The sequence below is a fragment of the Hyla sarda genome, chromosome 5 (assembly GCF_029499605.1).
Source record: "Hyla sarda isolate aHylSar1 chromosome 5, aHylSar1.hap1, whole genome shotgun sequence".
NCBI lineage: Eukaryota > Metazoa > Chordata > Amphibia > Anura > Hylidae > Hyla > Hyla sarda.
Genome location: NC_079193.1, coordinates 339,185,526 through 339,200,949, shown reverse-complemented (window position 1 = coordinate 339,200,949; position 15,424 = coordinate 339,185,526). Strand labels below are relative to the sequence as shown.

Below are 15,424 nucleotides of genomic sequence, written 5' to 3'. Positions count from 1 at the left end.
TATACAGATACCTCTTTAAAGGGGTACTCCGCTGCCCTGCTTCCGGAGCTCCGCTCCAGTGTCCAGAAGTTTATTGTTCTGAATGCTGTGTGAGGGCTTCTGTGTTCAGGGCCGCCCCTCGTGACGTCACGCCCGCCCCCTCATGACGTCACACCCGCCCCCTCAACGAAAGTCTATGGGAAGGGGGCGTGGCGGGCGTCACACCCCCTTCCCATAGACTTTCGTTGAGGGGGCGGGCGTGACGTCACGAGGGGCGGCCCTGAACACAGAAGCCCTCACACAGCATTCAGAACAATAAACTTCTGGACGCTATGGAGCGGAGCTCCGGAAGCAGGGCAGCGGAGTACCCCTTTAAGACAACCATTGAAATTTGGATAAAAAAGTGGCCTTTATTAGAGTGGACCTCTAAGCCAAAGGGTCCTCTAAGCCAAAGGCTGTCTGGTCATGCTGGGAGTTGTAGTTTTGCAACAGCTGGAGGCACCCTGGTTGGGAAGCACTGCTCTAGTCCTTCTCGCATCATGCGTGTAGGTATTTCGGAGAATCCCCTCCCCGGCACTTGTGTCACTGTTTACCTTCTTACCGGCCATTGTGATGTCATTGTGGAGCTATGCTCCCACATTCATAGCAGAACAATGGAGAAACAGGTTTGTGTGCTCTGAGAGAAGTAAGATGAAAGAAGTAGAGTGTTGGCCTCACAATGCTGCCGCCGGATCACATGTAACTATGTGTACAGCAAAACAATGCTCCACATTACACGTTCATGCTGAGGGCTCGCCGTTCTCCTTTCATACACTCCAACAATAAATCACTTCACAATAAACACTCCATGTGTAATGGCTTGGTCTTGCATACCAACGCGGGCAGCTCACTTACAAATGTTTTGTCATGGGTATTACCACATAATAACTGTCCTCACCCAAAACCAAACAGCAAGGCCTTGTCTATTTGCTTATGCTAGGCACTTTGTGTTTTTAAGGTCTATATGTTATGTAGTTTATGTCAGGGGTGTCCAAACTGTGGACCTCCGGATGTTGCAAAACTACAACCCCCAGCATGCCCGGACAGCCAACAGCAATTAGATTATGTATTACTAGCTGCACTAACTATAATCTGCAGCAACTGCCTGCCAGACAGTAAAATCATACTTTACCATGACATTGGTCCAGAGGAATGATGCTTAAAACTCCTGGCAATCTCTATATAATGTTTTGTCCCCTCAAAATAACTCAAAACACAGCCATTAATATCTACACCTTGGGAACAGAAGTGATTGCACCCCTTAGTGGAAATCTCCAAATTGGGGACAAAGTGTCAATATTTTGTGTGGTCACCATTATTTTCCAGCACTGCCTTAAAGGGGTACTCCTGTGGAAAACTTTTTTTTTTTTTTAAATCAACTGGTGCCAGAAAGTTAAACAGATTTGTAAATCACTTCTATTAAAAAAATCTTAATCCTTCCAGTACTTTTTAGGGGCTATATACTAAAGAGAAATCCAAAAAAGAAATTCATTTCCTCTGATGTCATGACCACAGTGCTCTCTGCTGACCTCTGCTGTCCATCCAGGAAAAAATCCTCATAGCAAACATATGCTGCTCTGGACAGTTCCTAAAATGTCATGACATCAGAGGAAATGCATTTCTTTTTTGGATTTCTCTTTAGTATACAGCCCCTAAAAAGTACTGGAAGGATTAAGACTTTTTTTTATAGAAGTAATTTACAAAAAAAAAAAAAGTGTTCCACGGTCGTAACCCTTTAAGCCTCTTGGGCATGGAGTTCACCAGGTTGTCACTGGAGTCCTTTTCCACTCATCCATGATGACATCACAGAGCTGGTGGATGTTAAAGACCTTGTGCTCCCCCACCTTCCATTTGAGGAGGCCCCACAGATGCTCAATAGGGTTTAGGTCTGGAGACATGCTTGGCCAGTCCATCACCTTTACCCTCAGCTTCTTTAGCAAGGCAGTGGTGGTCTTGGAGGGGTCTTTGGTTTCATAATCATGGTGTACTATTGCCCTGCAGCATAGTCTCCGCAGGGAGGGGATCATACCCTGCTTCATGGTTCCCTCAATGATCTGTAGCTCCCAGTGCCAGCAGAACTCACGCAGCCCCAGGACATAACACTCTCACCACCATGCCTGACTGTAGACAGGACACATCTGTGCACTCCTCACCTGGTGCCACTTCACACTCCTGACACCATCTGAGATAAATACATTTATCATGGTCTCATCGGATTACAGGTGACCAATTTGGTGTTATTCATTCCTTAGACCATTCACACCGGTGACGTTGTAACACTAAAGACAACCCCGGACCGGACAGTATGGGAGGGGAGGGGGTCCATGACAGGGGACAGCTCTGGAGCGTCCGGGGTCAGGGAAAGTTCAGGGAGGGCAGATGGGGGACAAGGGGCGGAGAGTTAGGGTAAGTTATAAATAAAGGGGGCAGTGGGGACGGTGACCACTGGCCGAGGAGACATCGAGGGAGAAAGTTGGGCTTACCATGGATGCTGCGCTGGAAGATCTGATGCGGAGGGTCCGGGACGAGGTAGTGGCGAGGGGCGCTGACTGGCTGGTGCCACAGCTGCAGGGTCTTCAGGCCGGGAGCGCTGCAGAGGGATCCGGGGCCCCCAGGTCCAGTGCCCGCCGATCCAGGCCCCCTTCTCGTCTGAGCCCGGAGATAATTCCACGCACCCGCCGCCGCCATGCGAGCCCCTTGCGGGACCCTCCCGCTACCCCTGCACCATCCGATCCCACTCCTGAGGGCAGGGGGGCGGGGAGGAATCCACCGGGCGTGCAGCGGGTGGCGGAGACGAGCGGCGCTGTCGCGGCTGCTGGGAGAGGAGGCCGCAACGCGAACCTGGAGGATACGGCTGTTCCTCGCTCTGATGTTCCGAGAGCGAGGGGGGCCCGGAGGTCGGGGAGGAGGCGCAGAGGCCAAGATACTACACAGGGGAGGTCGGGGAATGGTCTGGCCCTGGGCACGTCTGAAGTGAGCTCAGCTGAACTGAGCAGTGATGGGGAGGGGAGGGGCCGGGACTCCCCTGCCTTGAGTGCTACAGGAGAGAGACTTGCCTCTGTTGTCAGGAGAGTGGAGACAAGAGGAGTCGGGGCAGGAGGAAGACGCAGGCTGTCTGTGGCTGGGAGTGTGGTGGAGCCGCCTGCACCAGCTGGAGGCAGTGTTTCTGCTGATGGAGCGGATGTTCGTGGAGCTGCAACAGCGGGGTCTGCCCACCGCGTGCCGTCTGGATCTACGGGAGCTGCTGCATCGGGTGATGGTGGAGATTCGGGAGCTACAGCCGCTGGTCACCTGGGGCCAGAGAGGCTTGGTGAGTCTGCTTCATTGTCCAATGTGGGGGGTGGGGGGGGGGTTTGTGGGAGGGGCTACAGTCTTTGCTGCGTGATGTTAGAAGCCTTTTGCAGGACAGGGCCGCGTCTAGCAGGGGGTCTCCGGTTGCTGTGTGGGAGGCAGGACAGGGTCCGCAGGGGGTTGGTGGCGGCAGACAAGGCAGCTGGGGGGAGTGGGGGGTCTGCAGGGGTGACGGCTGCGGTTGGTACTGAGGTCGAGATAGGGAGGGGTGCGATAGTGGGGGCGCCCGCGGCGCCGGCGGCTAAGGCTGGGGATGAGGTGAGATTGGCGGATGCGGCTAGGGGGGAGGTTTATGTCTGTTTTGAAGGGCCGCTGGGGGCTCATTTGAAGGCGGAGGTCAGGGAGAAAATATGGAAGGATGAGTATGTGGAGATATTTTCTCTCTTGCCTCTGGAGAAATTTAATTTAGACAGGGTGAAGCCGGATGAGTCTAAGAAGGAAGAGGAGGAGCGTCGGCGGTATCGGTTGATACCCAGGACGTTTTCCAATTGGTTGCAGGCCTTCGCCATCCTAGCCAGTGTCGTTGGGGAGAAAGCGCCTGGGAATTGTTCAGGCCTTTTTTGTTACATGGATTCAGTGGGGGAGGCGTACAGGGTTTATGGGGGTACCGCTTGGTTGCGGTATGATGAACAGTTCCGGCAGCGGAAGGCGGTTAGGCCTTCTTTACGCTGGGATCATAAAGACATTGGGCTTTGGATGAGGTTGATGGCGGCACCGAAGGGTGTGGGCCAGTCCTTTCGGGACGGGGCCGTTGCGACCGGATCTGGGTCCGGTCGGCCGGCGGGGACGAGTAAAGGGTGCTGCTGGCAGTTTAATGAGGGGCAATGCCGATTCGGGGAGGGATGCCGTTTTAAGCATGAATGCTCCGGTTGCGGAGGTGCTCACAGTTTGTCCAGATGTTTTAAAAAGGGGAAGAGAGGGGGATCGGAGATTGAGCACAAGGGGGGAAACACCAGTGAGGGTGGCAAGGATGGGGCCGTTTTTAGACAGGTACCCAAATAGGGGGGATGCGCGACTGTTGAGGGAGGGGTTTGAGTTAGGATTTCGTATACCGTGTGCCAATGTTAAACCGCAAGGGGTGGTTAGGAATTTGGTGTCGGCTCTGTGGCACCCGGAGGTGGTTAGGGAGAAGTTGTTGAAGGAGGTGGCGTTGGGCCGCATGGCGGGCCCATTTCCGGAGGTTCCTTTGCCGGAATTGCGGGTGTCCCCTTTGGGGCTCGTTCCGAAGAAGGAACCGAATAGATTTCGGCTTATTCACCACCTTTCACATCCAGTGGGGGGTTCGGTGAATGACGGGATTGATCCGGAGGTGTGCGCAGTGACGTATACCTCTTTTGATGCGGCGCTGGCTTGGGTCCGGAAATATGGGAGGGGGGCTCTCTTGGCTAAGACAGACATTGAGGCGGCGTTTCGCCTTTTGCCGGTGCACCCGGATAGTTTTGGGTTGTTGGGGTGTTGTTGGGAGGGGGAGTATTTTGTGGATAAATGTTTACCTATGGGGTGCTCGGTGTCGTGCGCACTGTTTGAGTGTTTTAGCAGGTTCCTGGAATGGGTAGTGCGGGCCGAGTCTCAAGTTGATTCGGTGCTACATTACCTCGACGATTTTTTGTTCGTGGGTCCGGGTGGTTCGGCGTTGTGTTCGGTGTTATTGCAGACTATGGAGAGGGTGGCGGCCGGCTTTGGGGTGCCCTTGGCGCCCGACAAGACGGAGGGGCCGTCCACTCAATTGAAGTTTTTGGGCTTGGTAATAGACACGGTGGCCATGGAATGCCGGCTGCCTGAAGATAAACTGAGTGAATTAAAGGGGGCGGTGGAGTCGGCGGCGGGGATGCGGAAGTTGCAACTTAGGGACTTGCAGTCGTTGTTGGGTAGGCTGAATTTTGCCTGTCGCATTATGCCGATGGGGCGTGTCTTCTGCCGCAGGTTGGCGGCTGCGACCGCGGGGGTGACCAGGCCGCGGCATTATGTTCGCCTGACTGCGGATTTGCGAGCTGACTTGGCGGTGTGGGCGGAGTTTTTGGAGGTCTATAATGGTAGGTCGGTAATCATGGGGGGGCAAGTGTCTAATTGGGATCTGGAGTTGTTTACCGATGCGTCGGGGAGCCATGGGTTTGGAGTATATTGGCAGGGGGAATGGTGCGTTGGTGCATGGCCGGATGAGTGGAGGTCGGCAGGGCTGGTGCGGAACTTGGCTCTATTGGAATTATTTCCTATTCTAGTGGCGGTTGAGATTTGGGGGGATAGGCTCCGGGACAAGAAGCTATGCTTTCGGTGCGATAATCTGGGGGTGGTGCAAGCTATTAATGCGCAGACGGCGAATTCGCCGCCGGTTGTGCGTTTGTTGCGGCAGCTGGTGTTGAGGGGGTTGCGTCTTAATGCGCAGTTTGTTGCCTTGCATGTTCCTGGGGTTCAGAACGAAATTGCTGACTCCCTTTCTCGTTTCCAGTGGGGTCGATTTCGGGCGTTGGCACCGGAAGCGGAGGTCGAAGGGATCGCATGTCCGGAGGAGCTGTGGAGAGTGGTTTAACGGCGGCTTTTGGGCTTGTCAGGTGGTCGGTCTGTGCGAGCACCTGGGCCGGCTATTGTAAGTGCTGGAAAGAGTGGGAAGAACTGGTGGCAGGTATGGGTGTGTTGCAGTCTGTGGGGGATTGGGAGGCGGCAGTCTTGTTTTTTGTGGGGAGGTTGTATGAGGACGGGGTGTCCGGGTCCGGACTTAGCCGGCGGCTGTCGGCTTTGGCGTTTTTGGTTTCAGGTACGGGGAATGCAGGACGCTACTAAGGCGTTTTTGGTTAGAAAGGCGGCCAGGGGGTTTCGGAGGGGCTTGCAGGTTAGGGACTCCAGGAGGCCGGTGTCCTTTTCTTTGTTAGTGGAGTTAGGTGGTGTTTTGTCCCGGGTGTGTCTTTCGAATTTTGAGCTGGTTCTGTTTCGGCTTGCTTTTTCATTAGCGTTTTTTGGAGCGTTTAGGGTGTCAGAATTGGTGGCGCCGAGTAAGGTCTCGGTGGGAGGGTTGTTGGTGTCTGATGTGACTGATGACGGGGGTAATTTGACATGTGTGGTCCGGCGCTCCAAGACAGATCAGTTGGGTCGGGGTTTTGTGGTGAGATTGGCGCCGTTGGCTGGGTCGGGCATGTGCCCGGTGTCTTGTTTTAGGGCATACGTGGCTATTCGCCCGGCAATGGGGGGGCCATTGCTGATGCACGAAGGTGGTGAATTTTTATCTAGGTTTCAGTTTATTCGAGTTTTCCAGCTGGCCTTGAAAAAACTGGGTAGGGGTGGTGGGGATTTTAGTTCCCATTCATTCAGGATTGGGGCTGCTACAGAGGCTGCAAGGTGGGGGCTGGGACCAGATGCTATACGGCGGATAGGCCGGTGGGAATCTGATAGATTTCGTTTATATGTGCGTCCTCATTTGATGTAATTTCGGTGGGTTTGTTGCTGTAAGGGGTTTTTGTTTGTTGTTTATGTTTTTCAGGTGCTGCGCCGTGCCTAATCTGGATCCTGGGACACTCATATGTGGTGAGGGGTGCGGCGAGGGCCGCGGTGCGCCCGGATGGGCGGCAATTGGGTTTTTCCAGGGAAAAGGCACAGGTGAGGTGGTTGGGGCAAGGTGGGTTGTTGTGGGGGGGAGTTCTGCCGTTTTTACAGAAATATGTCGACCTGGATAGGGCCCCTGATGTGTTAGTCCTTCACGTGGGGGGCAACGACTTGGGGGGCAGGACGGCCAGGTCCTTGATGAGGGACATTAAGCTGGACCTGTTGAGAATCTGGTCGTCATTTCCGGGGATTTTTATCATATGGTCGGACATTGTGGCCAGGCTTAAATGGAGGCGGGCAAGGTCGGTGGCTAGCCTGAATAGGGCGCGGGCGAAAGTTAATAGAGTGGTCAGTCGTTTTGTGGCTAGGAACGGGGGCCTGGCGGTCAGGCACAGGGAACTGGAGGTTGCCTCTTCCGAGTTCTTGGGGCCTGATGGGGTCCATTTGAATCCCATTGGGACGGATCTTTGGGCGTGGGAAATACGAGACATGTTGGAGAGGGCGGTTCAGTTGTGGGGGAGCGGCCGCTTGTAAGGAGTCACAAGAGGCCGTTGGTGGCAGGAGCTAGAGGGGGACTTGGAGACAATTGGAGAGAGTTGGCACTGAATGGGATGGTGAGGCTGGGGGCGGTACCCAGCCTCGTGTGGTGAAACCCTGCGGGAGAGGCCCAAAAGGGCGGGGGTCTCTGAAGGCGGTGCCCTGGGGTTAAGGGAAGGGACGACCCAGGGCAAAGTAGGAGACCCGAGGAAAATTTGGGATGCCTCCAAGTCCTCTCTCTGGCTAGGTGGTAGAGTCGAGTTAAAGGATATTTGCACTAGTTTGTTTGTATAGGGATATGTGTGGTCAGGTAATGTTACATGAGTATGTTTAATGTTATTTAAAGGTTAATTAATATTTGAGGATTAAGTTATGATGTTTTTGAATAAAATGGCCGCTGTGGCCTTTATACCAAAAGTATGTGGTCCGTGTCTTTTATGGGGGGAGTAAGTAAGAAGAAGGGGCACAGCGCAGGTGGATGATACCCTAGTCAAGACAACCCCGGACCGGACAGTATGGGAGGGGAGGGGGTCCATGACAGGGGACAGCTCTGGAGCGTCCGGGGTCAGGGAAAGTTCAGGGAGGGCAGATGGGGGACAAGGGGCGGAGAGTTAGGGTAAGTTATAAATAAAGGGGGCAGTGGGGACGGTGACCACTGGCCGAGGAGACATCGAGGGAGAAAGTTGCCCGCCCGCCCGCCCTGATGTTGTGTTCATCGGTGGGGTATATTTGAGATGTCGCAGCGGCAGGAGCTAGAGGGGGACTTGGAGACAATTGGAGAGAGTTGGCACTGAATGGGATGGTGAGGCTGGGGGCGGTACCCAGCCTCGTGTGGTGAAACCCTGCGGGAGAGGCCCAAAGGGGCGGGGGTCTCTGAAGGCGGTGCCCTGGGGTTAAGGGAAGGGACGACCCAGGGCAAAGTAGGAGACCCGAGGAAAATTTGGGATGCCTCCAAGTCCTCTCTCTGGCTAGGTGGTAGAGTCGAGTTAAAGGATATTTGCACTAGTTTGTTTGTATAGGGATATGTGTGGTCAGGTAATGTTACATGAGTATGTTTAATGTTATTTAAAGGTTAATTAATATTTGAGGATTAAGTTATGATGTTTTTGAATAAAATGGCCGCTGTGGCCTTTATACCAAAAGTATGTGGTCCGTGTCTTTTATGGGGGGAGTAAGTAAGAAGAAGGGGCACAGCGCAGGTGGATGATACCCTAGTCATGAGTCACATGACATTGGGGAGGGAAAATGGCTAATTGGGCCCAATTTGTACATTTCCACTTAGAAGTGTACTGGCATTTGATGCCAATGTTTAGACAATATTGGCTGTTTTGAGTAATTTTGAGGGGACACAACATTAATGGGGTACTCCGCCCCTAGACATCTTATCCCCTATCCAAAGGATAGGGGATAAGATGTCAGATTGCTGGGGTCCCGCCGCTGGGGACTCCCGGGATCTACCATGCAGCACCCACCTTTAGCGGCTTCCGGAACCGCTGGAGGTCCTCAGGCTGAGTCCATCTTGACCACGAGGATGGAGCATAGTGACGTCACGGCTCTGCCCCCATGTGACATCACGCTCCGCCCCCTCAATGCAAGTCTATTGGAGGGGCGTGACAGCTGTCATACCCCCTCCCATAGGCTTGAATTGAGGGGGTGGAGCCGTGACGTGACTATGCTCCGTCCCCATGATCGCCAGTAATCAGACCGGAGCGGACACGCTCCGGGGACTGATTCTAACGGGGTGCGGCGTGGAAGAACACGGGGGTTCCCCGCGGCGGGACCCCCACGATCAGGCATCTTATCCCCTATCCTTTGGATAGGGGATAAGATGTCTTAGCACTGGAGTACCCCTTTAAACACTGTTATACAGGCCGTGCACTCACTACTTTACATTGCAGCAGTGGGGCATTTCTTCAGTGCTGTCACATGAAAAGAATAAAATATCTACAACAATGCAAGGGGTGGACTCACTTATGTAAGATACTGTATATACACACACATGTTGAGATTATATACATATATATATATACATACATATTTATATATATATATATATATCTTATACTAGATTATCATTTTGTAGATTCCTTTCAACTGCCCGTACATGAGCGAGGCCGCCACACCCGCGAGGTGAAGATTATCAGACATTACAGGAACAAAAGCCGTGTTATCTCTATCACTCCCAGCACAATGACCCAGAGTAAATATATTTTCTCTCATTGTTTGGGTTGTTCTGTTTCCATGAAGTTTGGCTTCTATCAGTCTCTGGAGACCTATTAAGAAAACGTAAATGTAGGATCCAGTTCATTAACGCAGGACACACGTAGAGCAGTTTTCACTAAATCTCTCCGTATATAGACAACTTTTTTCTGCCTAACTCCATAGTCACGTCCAGGACTAGTGTTAGAGGGGGTTATAAATATACTTGGTTATAAATATACTTGGTTATAAATATACTTGGTTATAACTATACTTGGTTATAACTATACTTGGTAATAAATATACTTGGTAATAAATATACTTGGTAATAAATATACTTGGTTATAACTATACTTGGTAATAAATATACTTGGTTATAACTATACTTGGTAATAAATATACTTGGTTATAACTATACTTGGTTATAAATATACTTGGTTATAAATATACTTGGTTATAACTATACTTGGTTATAAATATACTTGGTTATAACTATACTTGGTAATAAATATACTTGGTTATAACTATACTTGGTTATAACTATACTTGGTTATAACTATACTTGGTAATAAATATACTTGGTTATAACTATACTTGGTAATAAATATACTTAGTTATAACTATACTTGGTTATAACTATACTTGGTTATAACTATACTTGGTTATAACTATACTTGGTTAGAACTATACTTGGTTATAACTATACTTGGTAATAAATATACTTGGTTATAACTATACTTGGTAATAAATATACTTGGTTATAACTATACTTGGTAATAAATATACTTGGTTATAACTATACTTGGTTATAACTATACTTGGTAATAAATATACTTGGTTATAAATATACTTGGTAATAAATATACTTGGTTATAACTATACTTGGTTATAACTATACTTGGTAATAAATATACTTGGTTATAACTATACTTGGTTATAAATATACTTGGTTATAAATATACTTGGTAATAACTATACTTGGTTATAAATATACTTGGTCATAAATATACTTGGAAAAAATATACTTGGTTATAAATATACTTGGTAATAAATATACTTGGTAATAAATATACTTGGTAATAAATATACTTGGTAATAAATATACTTGGTTATAAATATACTTGGTTATAAATATACTTGGTAATAAATATACTTGGTAATAACTATACTTGGTAATAAATATACTTGGTTATAAATATACTTGGTAATAAATATACTTGGTTAGAACTATACTTGGTTATAAATATACTTGGTTATAAATATACTTGGTTATAAATATACTTGGTAATAAATATACTTGGTAATAAATATACTTGGTAATAAATATACTTGGTTATAAATATACTTGGTTATAAATATACTTGGTTATAACTATACTTGGTAATAAATATACTTGGTAATAAATATACTTGGTTATAAATATACTTGGTTATAAATATACTTGGTAAAAAATATACTTGGTAAAAAATATACTTGGTAATAAATATACTTGGTAATAACTATACTTGGTTATAAATATACTTGGTTATAAATATACTTGGTAAAAAATATACTTGGTAATAAATACACTTGGTAATAACTATACTTGGTTATAAATATACTTGGTTATAACTATACTTGGTTATAAATATACTTGGTTATAAATATACTTGGTAAAAAATATACTTGGTAATAAATATACTTGGTAATAACTATACTTGGTTATAAATATACTTGGTTATAAATATACTTGGTAAAAAATATACTTGGTAATAAATATACTTGGTAATAACTATACTTGGTTATAAATATACTTGGTTATAAATATACTTGGTTATAAATATACTTGGTTATAAATATACTTGGTAATAAATATACTTGGTTATAAATATACTTGGTTATAACTATACTTGGTTATAAATATACTTGGTTATAAATATGCGCTAGTGAAACAGGAATACAAGACACTTCTGGACGTTACTCGCGATTTATGGAAGAAAAAAACCTTCTAAGGGGCCTGTGCACACGATCATACACAGACATGCTCTGTCCTCTGCAGCGGAGAAGTCAATGGAAAGGGTTTTAGATGCTGAGACCATGTGAAAGTAGTGAGGTTCCTGCAGCAAAATGCACATGGTTATTTGTCATGTGAACATGCCCTAAAAGGGCAGACACTATTTTAGGGAATTATGAAGTTAAAGGGGTACTCTGCTGCCCCAGCGTTCAAAACATTTTGTTCCGAACGCTTGGAGCGGGCAATGGGGTCGTGCCGTCACGCCCTGCCCCCTCAATGCAAGTCTATGGGAGAGGGCGTGGCGGCAGTCACGCCCCCTCCCATAGACTTGCATTGAGGGGACGGGCCTTACTTCATGAGGGGCATGGCCATGATGCCACTATCTCGCCACCGCACCCAGCATTCTAATCGATCACCGGGCGCTGTACAGAGCACCGAGACCCCCTTGATCAGACATCTTATCACCTATACTTCGGATAGGGGATAAGATGTCTAGGGGCGGAATACCCCTTAATAGAGAGGCAAGGGTCTTATATTCAGGATCCTCAATTCTTTGCCAAAATGGTAAGCAAACTGCATCTCTGGCCTTGAAGGTCCTGTGCATGAATATTAATGGCCATTGTGTAATGCTTAACTTCCCCAGTGGAGGCGCTGCAGGAAAATAATATTTACAATTTTTTTTTTACACCAACACCAGCTGATGGTTGGGGGGGGGGGGTCTAAACTGGGAGACAATTTAAAGGGGTACTCCCGTGAAAAAGGTGTTTTTTTTTTCTATTTATTTTTTTTTTTTAAATCAACTGGTGCCAGAAAGTTAAACAGATTTGTAAATTACTTCTATTAAAAAAATCTTAATCCTTCCAGTACTTTTTAGGGGCTGTATACTACAGAGGAAATGCTTTTCTATTTTGATTTCTCTTCTGTCACAACGACAGTGCTCTCTGCTGACCTCCTCTGTCCATTTTAAGAGCTGTCCAGAGCAGGAGAAAATACCCATAGCAAACATATGCTGCTCTGGACAGTTCCTAAAATGGACAGCAGAGGTCAGTCACAGAAGAGAAATCCAAAAAGAAAAGCATTTCCAGTGTATTATACAGCCCCTAAAAAGTACTGGAAGGATTAAGATTTTTTAATAGAAGTAATTTACAAATCCGTTTAACTCTTTGGCACCAGTTGTACCCCTTTAACCCCTTAAGGGCTCAGCCCATTTGGCCCTTATTGACTCAGACAATTTTATTTTTACGCTTTCGTTTTTTCCTCCCCCCCCTTCAAAAGATCATAACTCTTTTATATTTTCATCCACAGACTAGTATGAGGGCTTGTTTTTTGCGCGACCAGTTGTCCGTTGTAATGCCATCACTCACTTTACCATAAAATGTATGGCGCAACCAAAAAAATACTATTTGTGTGGGGAAATTAAAAAGAAAACCGCAATTTTGCAAATTTTGGAAGGTTTTGTTTTCACGCCGTACAATTTATGGTAAAAATGACACGTGTTATTTATTCTCTGGGTCAATACGATTAAAATGATACCCATGATTATACACTTTTCTATTGCTGTTGCGCTTAAAAAAAAATCGCAAACTTTTTAACCAAATTAGTACGTTTAAAATCCCCCTATTTTGAAGACCCATAACTTTTTCATTTTTCCGTATAAGTGGTGGTATGAGGGCTCATTTTTTGCGCCGTGATCTGTACTTTTTATTAATACCATATTTGAATATACAAAACTTTTATGAAATGTTATTACATTTTTTTGGAATAAAATGTTATAAAAAAGCAGCTATTTTGGACTTTTTTTTTTTTTTTTTTTACATTCACCGTACGGGATCATTTACATTTTATTTTAATAGTTCAGATTTTTACACACGCGGCGATACCAAATATGTATATAAAATAATTTTTAACCCTTTTTGGGGGTAAAATAGGGAAAATGGGACAATTTATGTTTTCATTGGGGGAGGGGGTTTTTCACATTTTTTTTACTTTATTTTTTTACTTTTATTTTTACACTCTTATAGTCCCCATAGGGGACTATTTATAGCAACCATTCGATTGCTAATCCTGTTCAGTGCTATCGGTCATCTTCTGCTCTGGTCTGCGGGAAGGCAGATCAGAGCAGAAGACTCCCTGAAGACAGCGGAGGCAGGTGAGGGGACCTCTGGCTGCCGTGCTGGATGATCGGATCGCCAAGGCAGCGCTGCGGGTGATCCGATCATCCTGTTAAGTGACCGCAATGCTGCAGATGCCGTGATCCGTATTGATCACGGCATCTGAGGGGTTAATGGCGGACATCCGCGGGTGTCCCCCATTACCGGGACCTGCCGCGCATGATGCCGGCATCACTCCGATGCCCGCGGTTATGCTCAGGACGTAAATGTACTTCCTGGTGCGTTAAGTACCACATCACCAGGACGTACATTTACGTCCTGCGTCGTTAAGGGGTTAAGATCGACTTAATGTGAAGGGTCCCTTCCAACAAGTAGAAGTTTTCTATGCTGAAAACATACAAACTAATTGACTTAAAGGGGTACTCCGCTGCTCAGCGCTTGGAACAAACTGTTCTGAACGTCATAGACCCGCCCCCTCAATGCAAGTCAAGTCTTGCATCGAGGGGGCGGGCCATGACATAATGAGGGGGCGAGGCTATGACATCACGAGCTCTCGGCGGCTCCAGCATTCGGAATAGTTTGTTCTAAATGTTGAGCAGTGGAGTACCCCTTTAAACCATATGGCTGTATAAGTCCTTTTGTTGGACCACTCATAAAACATTTGGCCCTTACAATCCATTGCTCTAGGACTGTGGTCCCCAATCTGTGGCACTCCAGCTGTTAGGAAGCTGCAAGTACAAGTGTGCCCTGATAGCTGCCCCTCTGGGAATATTCGGCTGTGTGCACACATAATATTTTGAGACTCCTTTAAAATATTTTTTCAGCAGTCACTTTTTGGCCTTGTTTTGGTGTACAGCAAATAGTAATAGGAACTCCAGGACTCATATAAACAAAGTATCCCGCGGGGCTACACCGTTTACACAACTTCCATTAAAATCAATGTGAGTTCTGCAAATTGCGTAATTTCCTGGCTTCAGCTGCTTTTGGCTTTCCCGACCACCTACGGCTGCTGCAAACAATAATAGGTTTGAACTTTTAGTCAGGCAGAAAAATCCTCTATTGCTATATTATTGAAATTACACACCTGGATTTTGCCAGCAATCCCATTACTCCTGAATACATCTGCAGATAATGGCTTACTGCTTACTTGAATTGACATTTACAGCCATAATAATAGAGGTTATGCAAACAGGCCGGAGGAGGGAAGAAAGCCGGAAGGAGAAAGCTGGGACATTTTAGGTGATTTTAGCACGTACCTGGCAGACAGTAATGGACATGCTTAGGAAGAATCTGCGCTTGTCTTGGGGCTAAATGGCTATGTTGTGAGATTACCATAACACTGTGGCTAGCTTTTTGTGAACTGGTATTTCCTGTTTGACCTTTTTCTTTTTTGACTACAAATCCCATAATTCCATTTTTCTCCCTCCCACACATCAGCCACCCCACCCATTGAAACATAAATGAGCTGCATCCATTCAAAAGACCTGTGGTTGTCAATCAGGGTGCCTACAGCTGTTGCATTAGCTGATCTCTCTCCCACCAAGAGATCGCTCCACCCATTGAAGCAGACAGGCTCCCTGTCATCAGCTGACTAGTGATATCAGGTCTCGGCCGCATTGCAACCTGGGAAAAATTTGAGACAACAGTCATTTTGTATGTTGGTAAAAATAAATATTGGAGT

At 47.0% G+C, this 15,424-nt stretch overlaps 1 protein-coding gene across 1 annotated transcript; it reads left to right on the top strand.

Annotated features, from left to right (window-relative positions):
* The first annotated feature begins 2,502 nt into the window (after positions 1-2,502).
* LOC130274588 (translation initiation factor IF-2-like) lies at positions 2,503-7,588 on the top strand. Its single transcript, XM_056523021.1, has 2 exons — positions 2,503-3,328; positions 6,842-7,588. Exons 1-2 carry the CDS (start codon positions 2,503-2,505, stop codon positions 7,435-7,437), a joined length of 1,422 nt encoding a protein of 473 aa, XP_056378996.1. The 3' UTR covers positions 7,438-7,588.
* Positions 7,589-15,424: the final 7,836 nt, after the last annotated feature.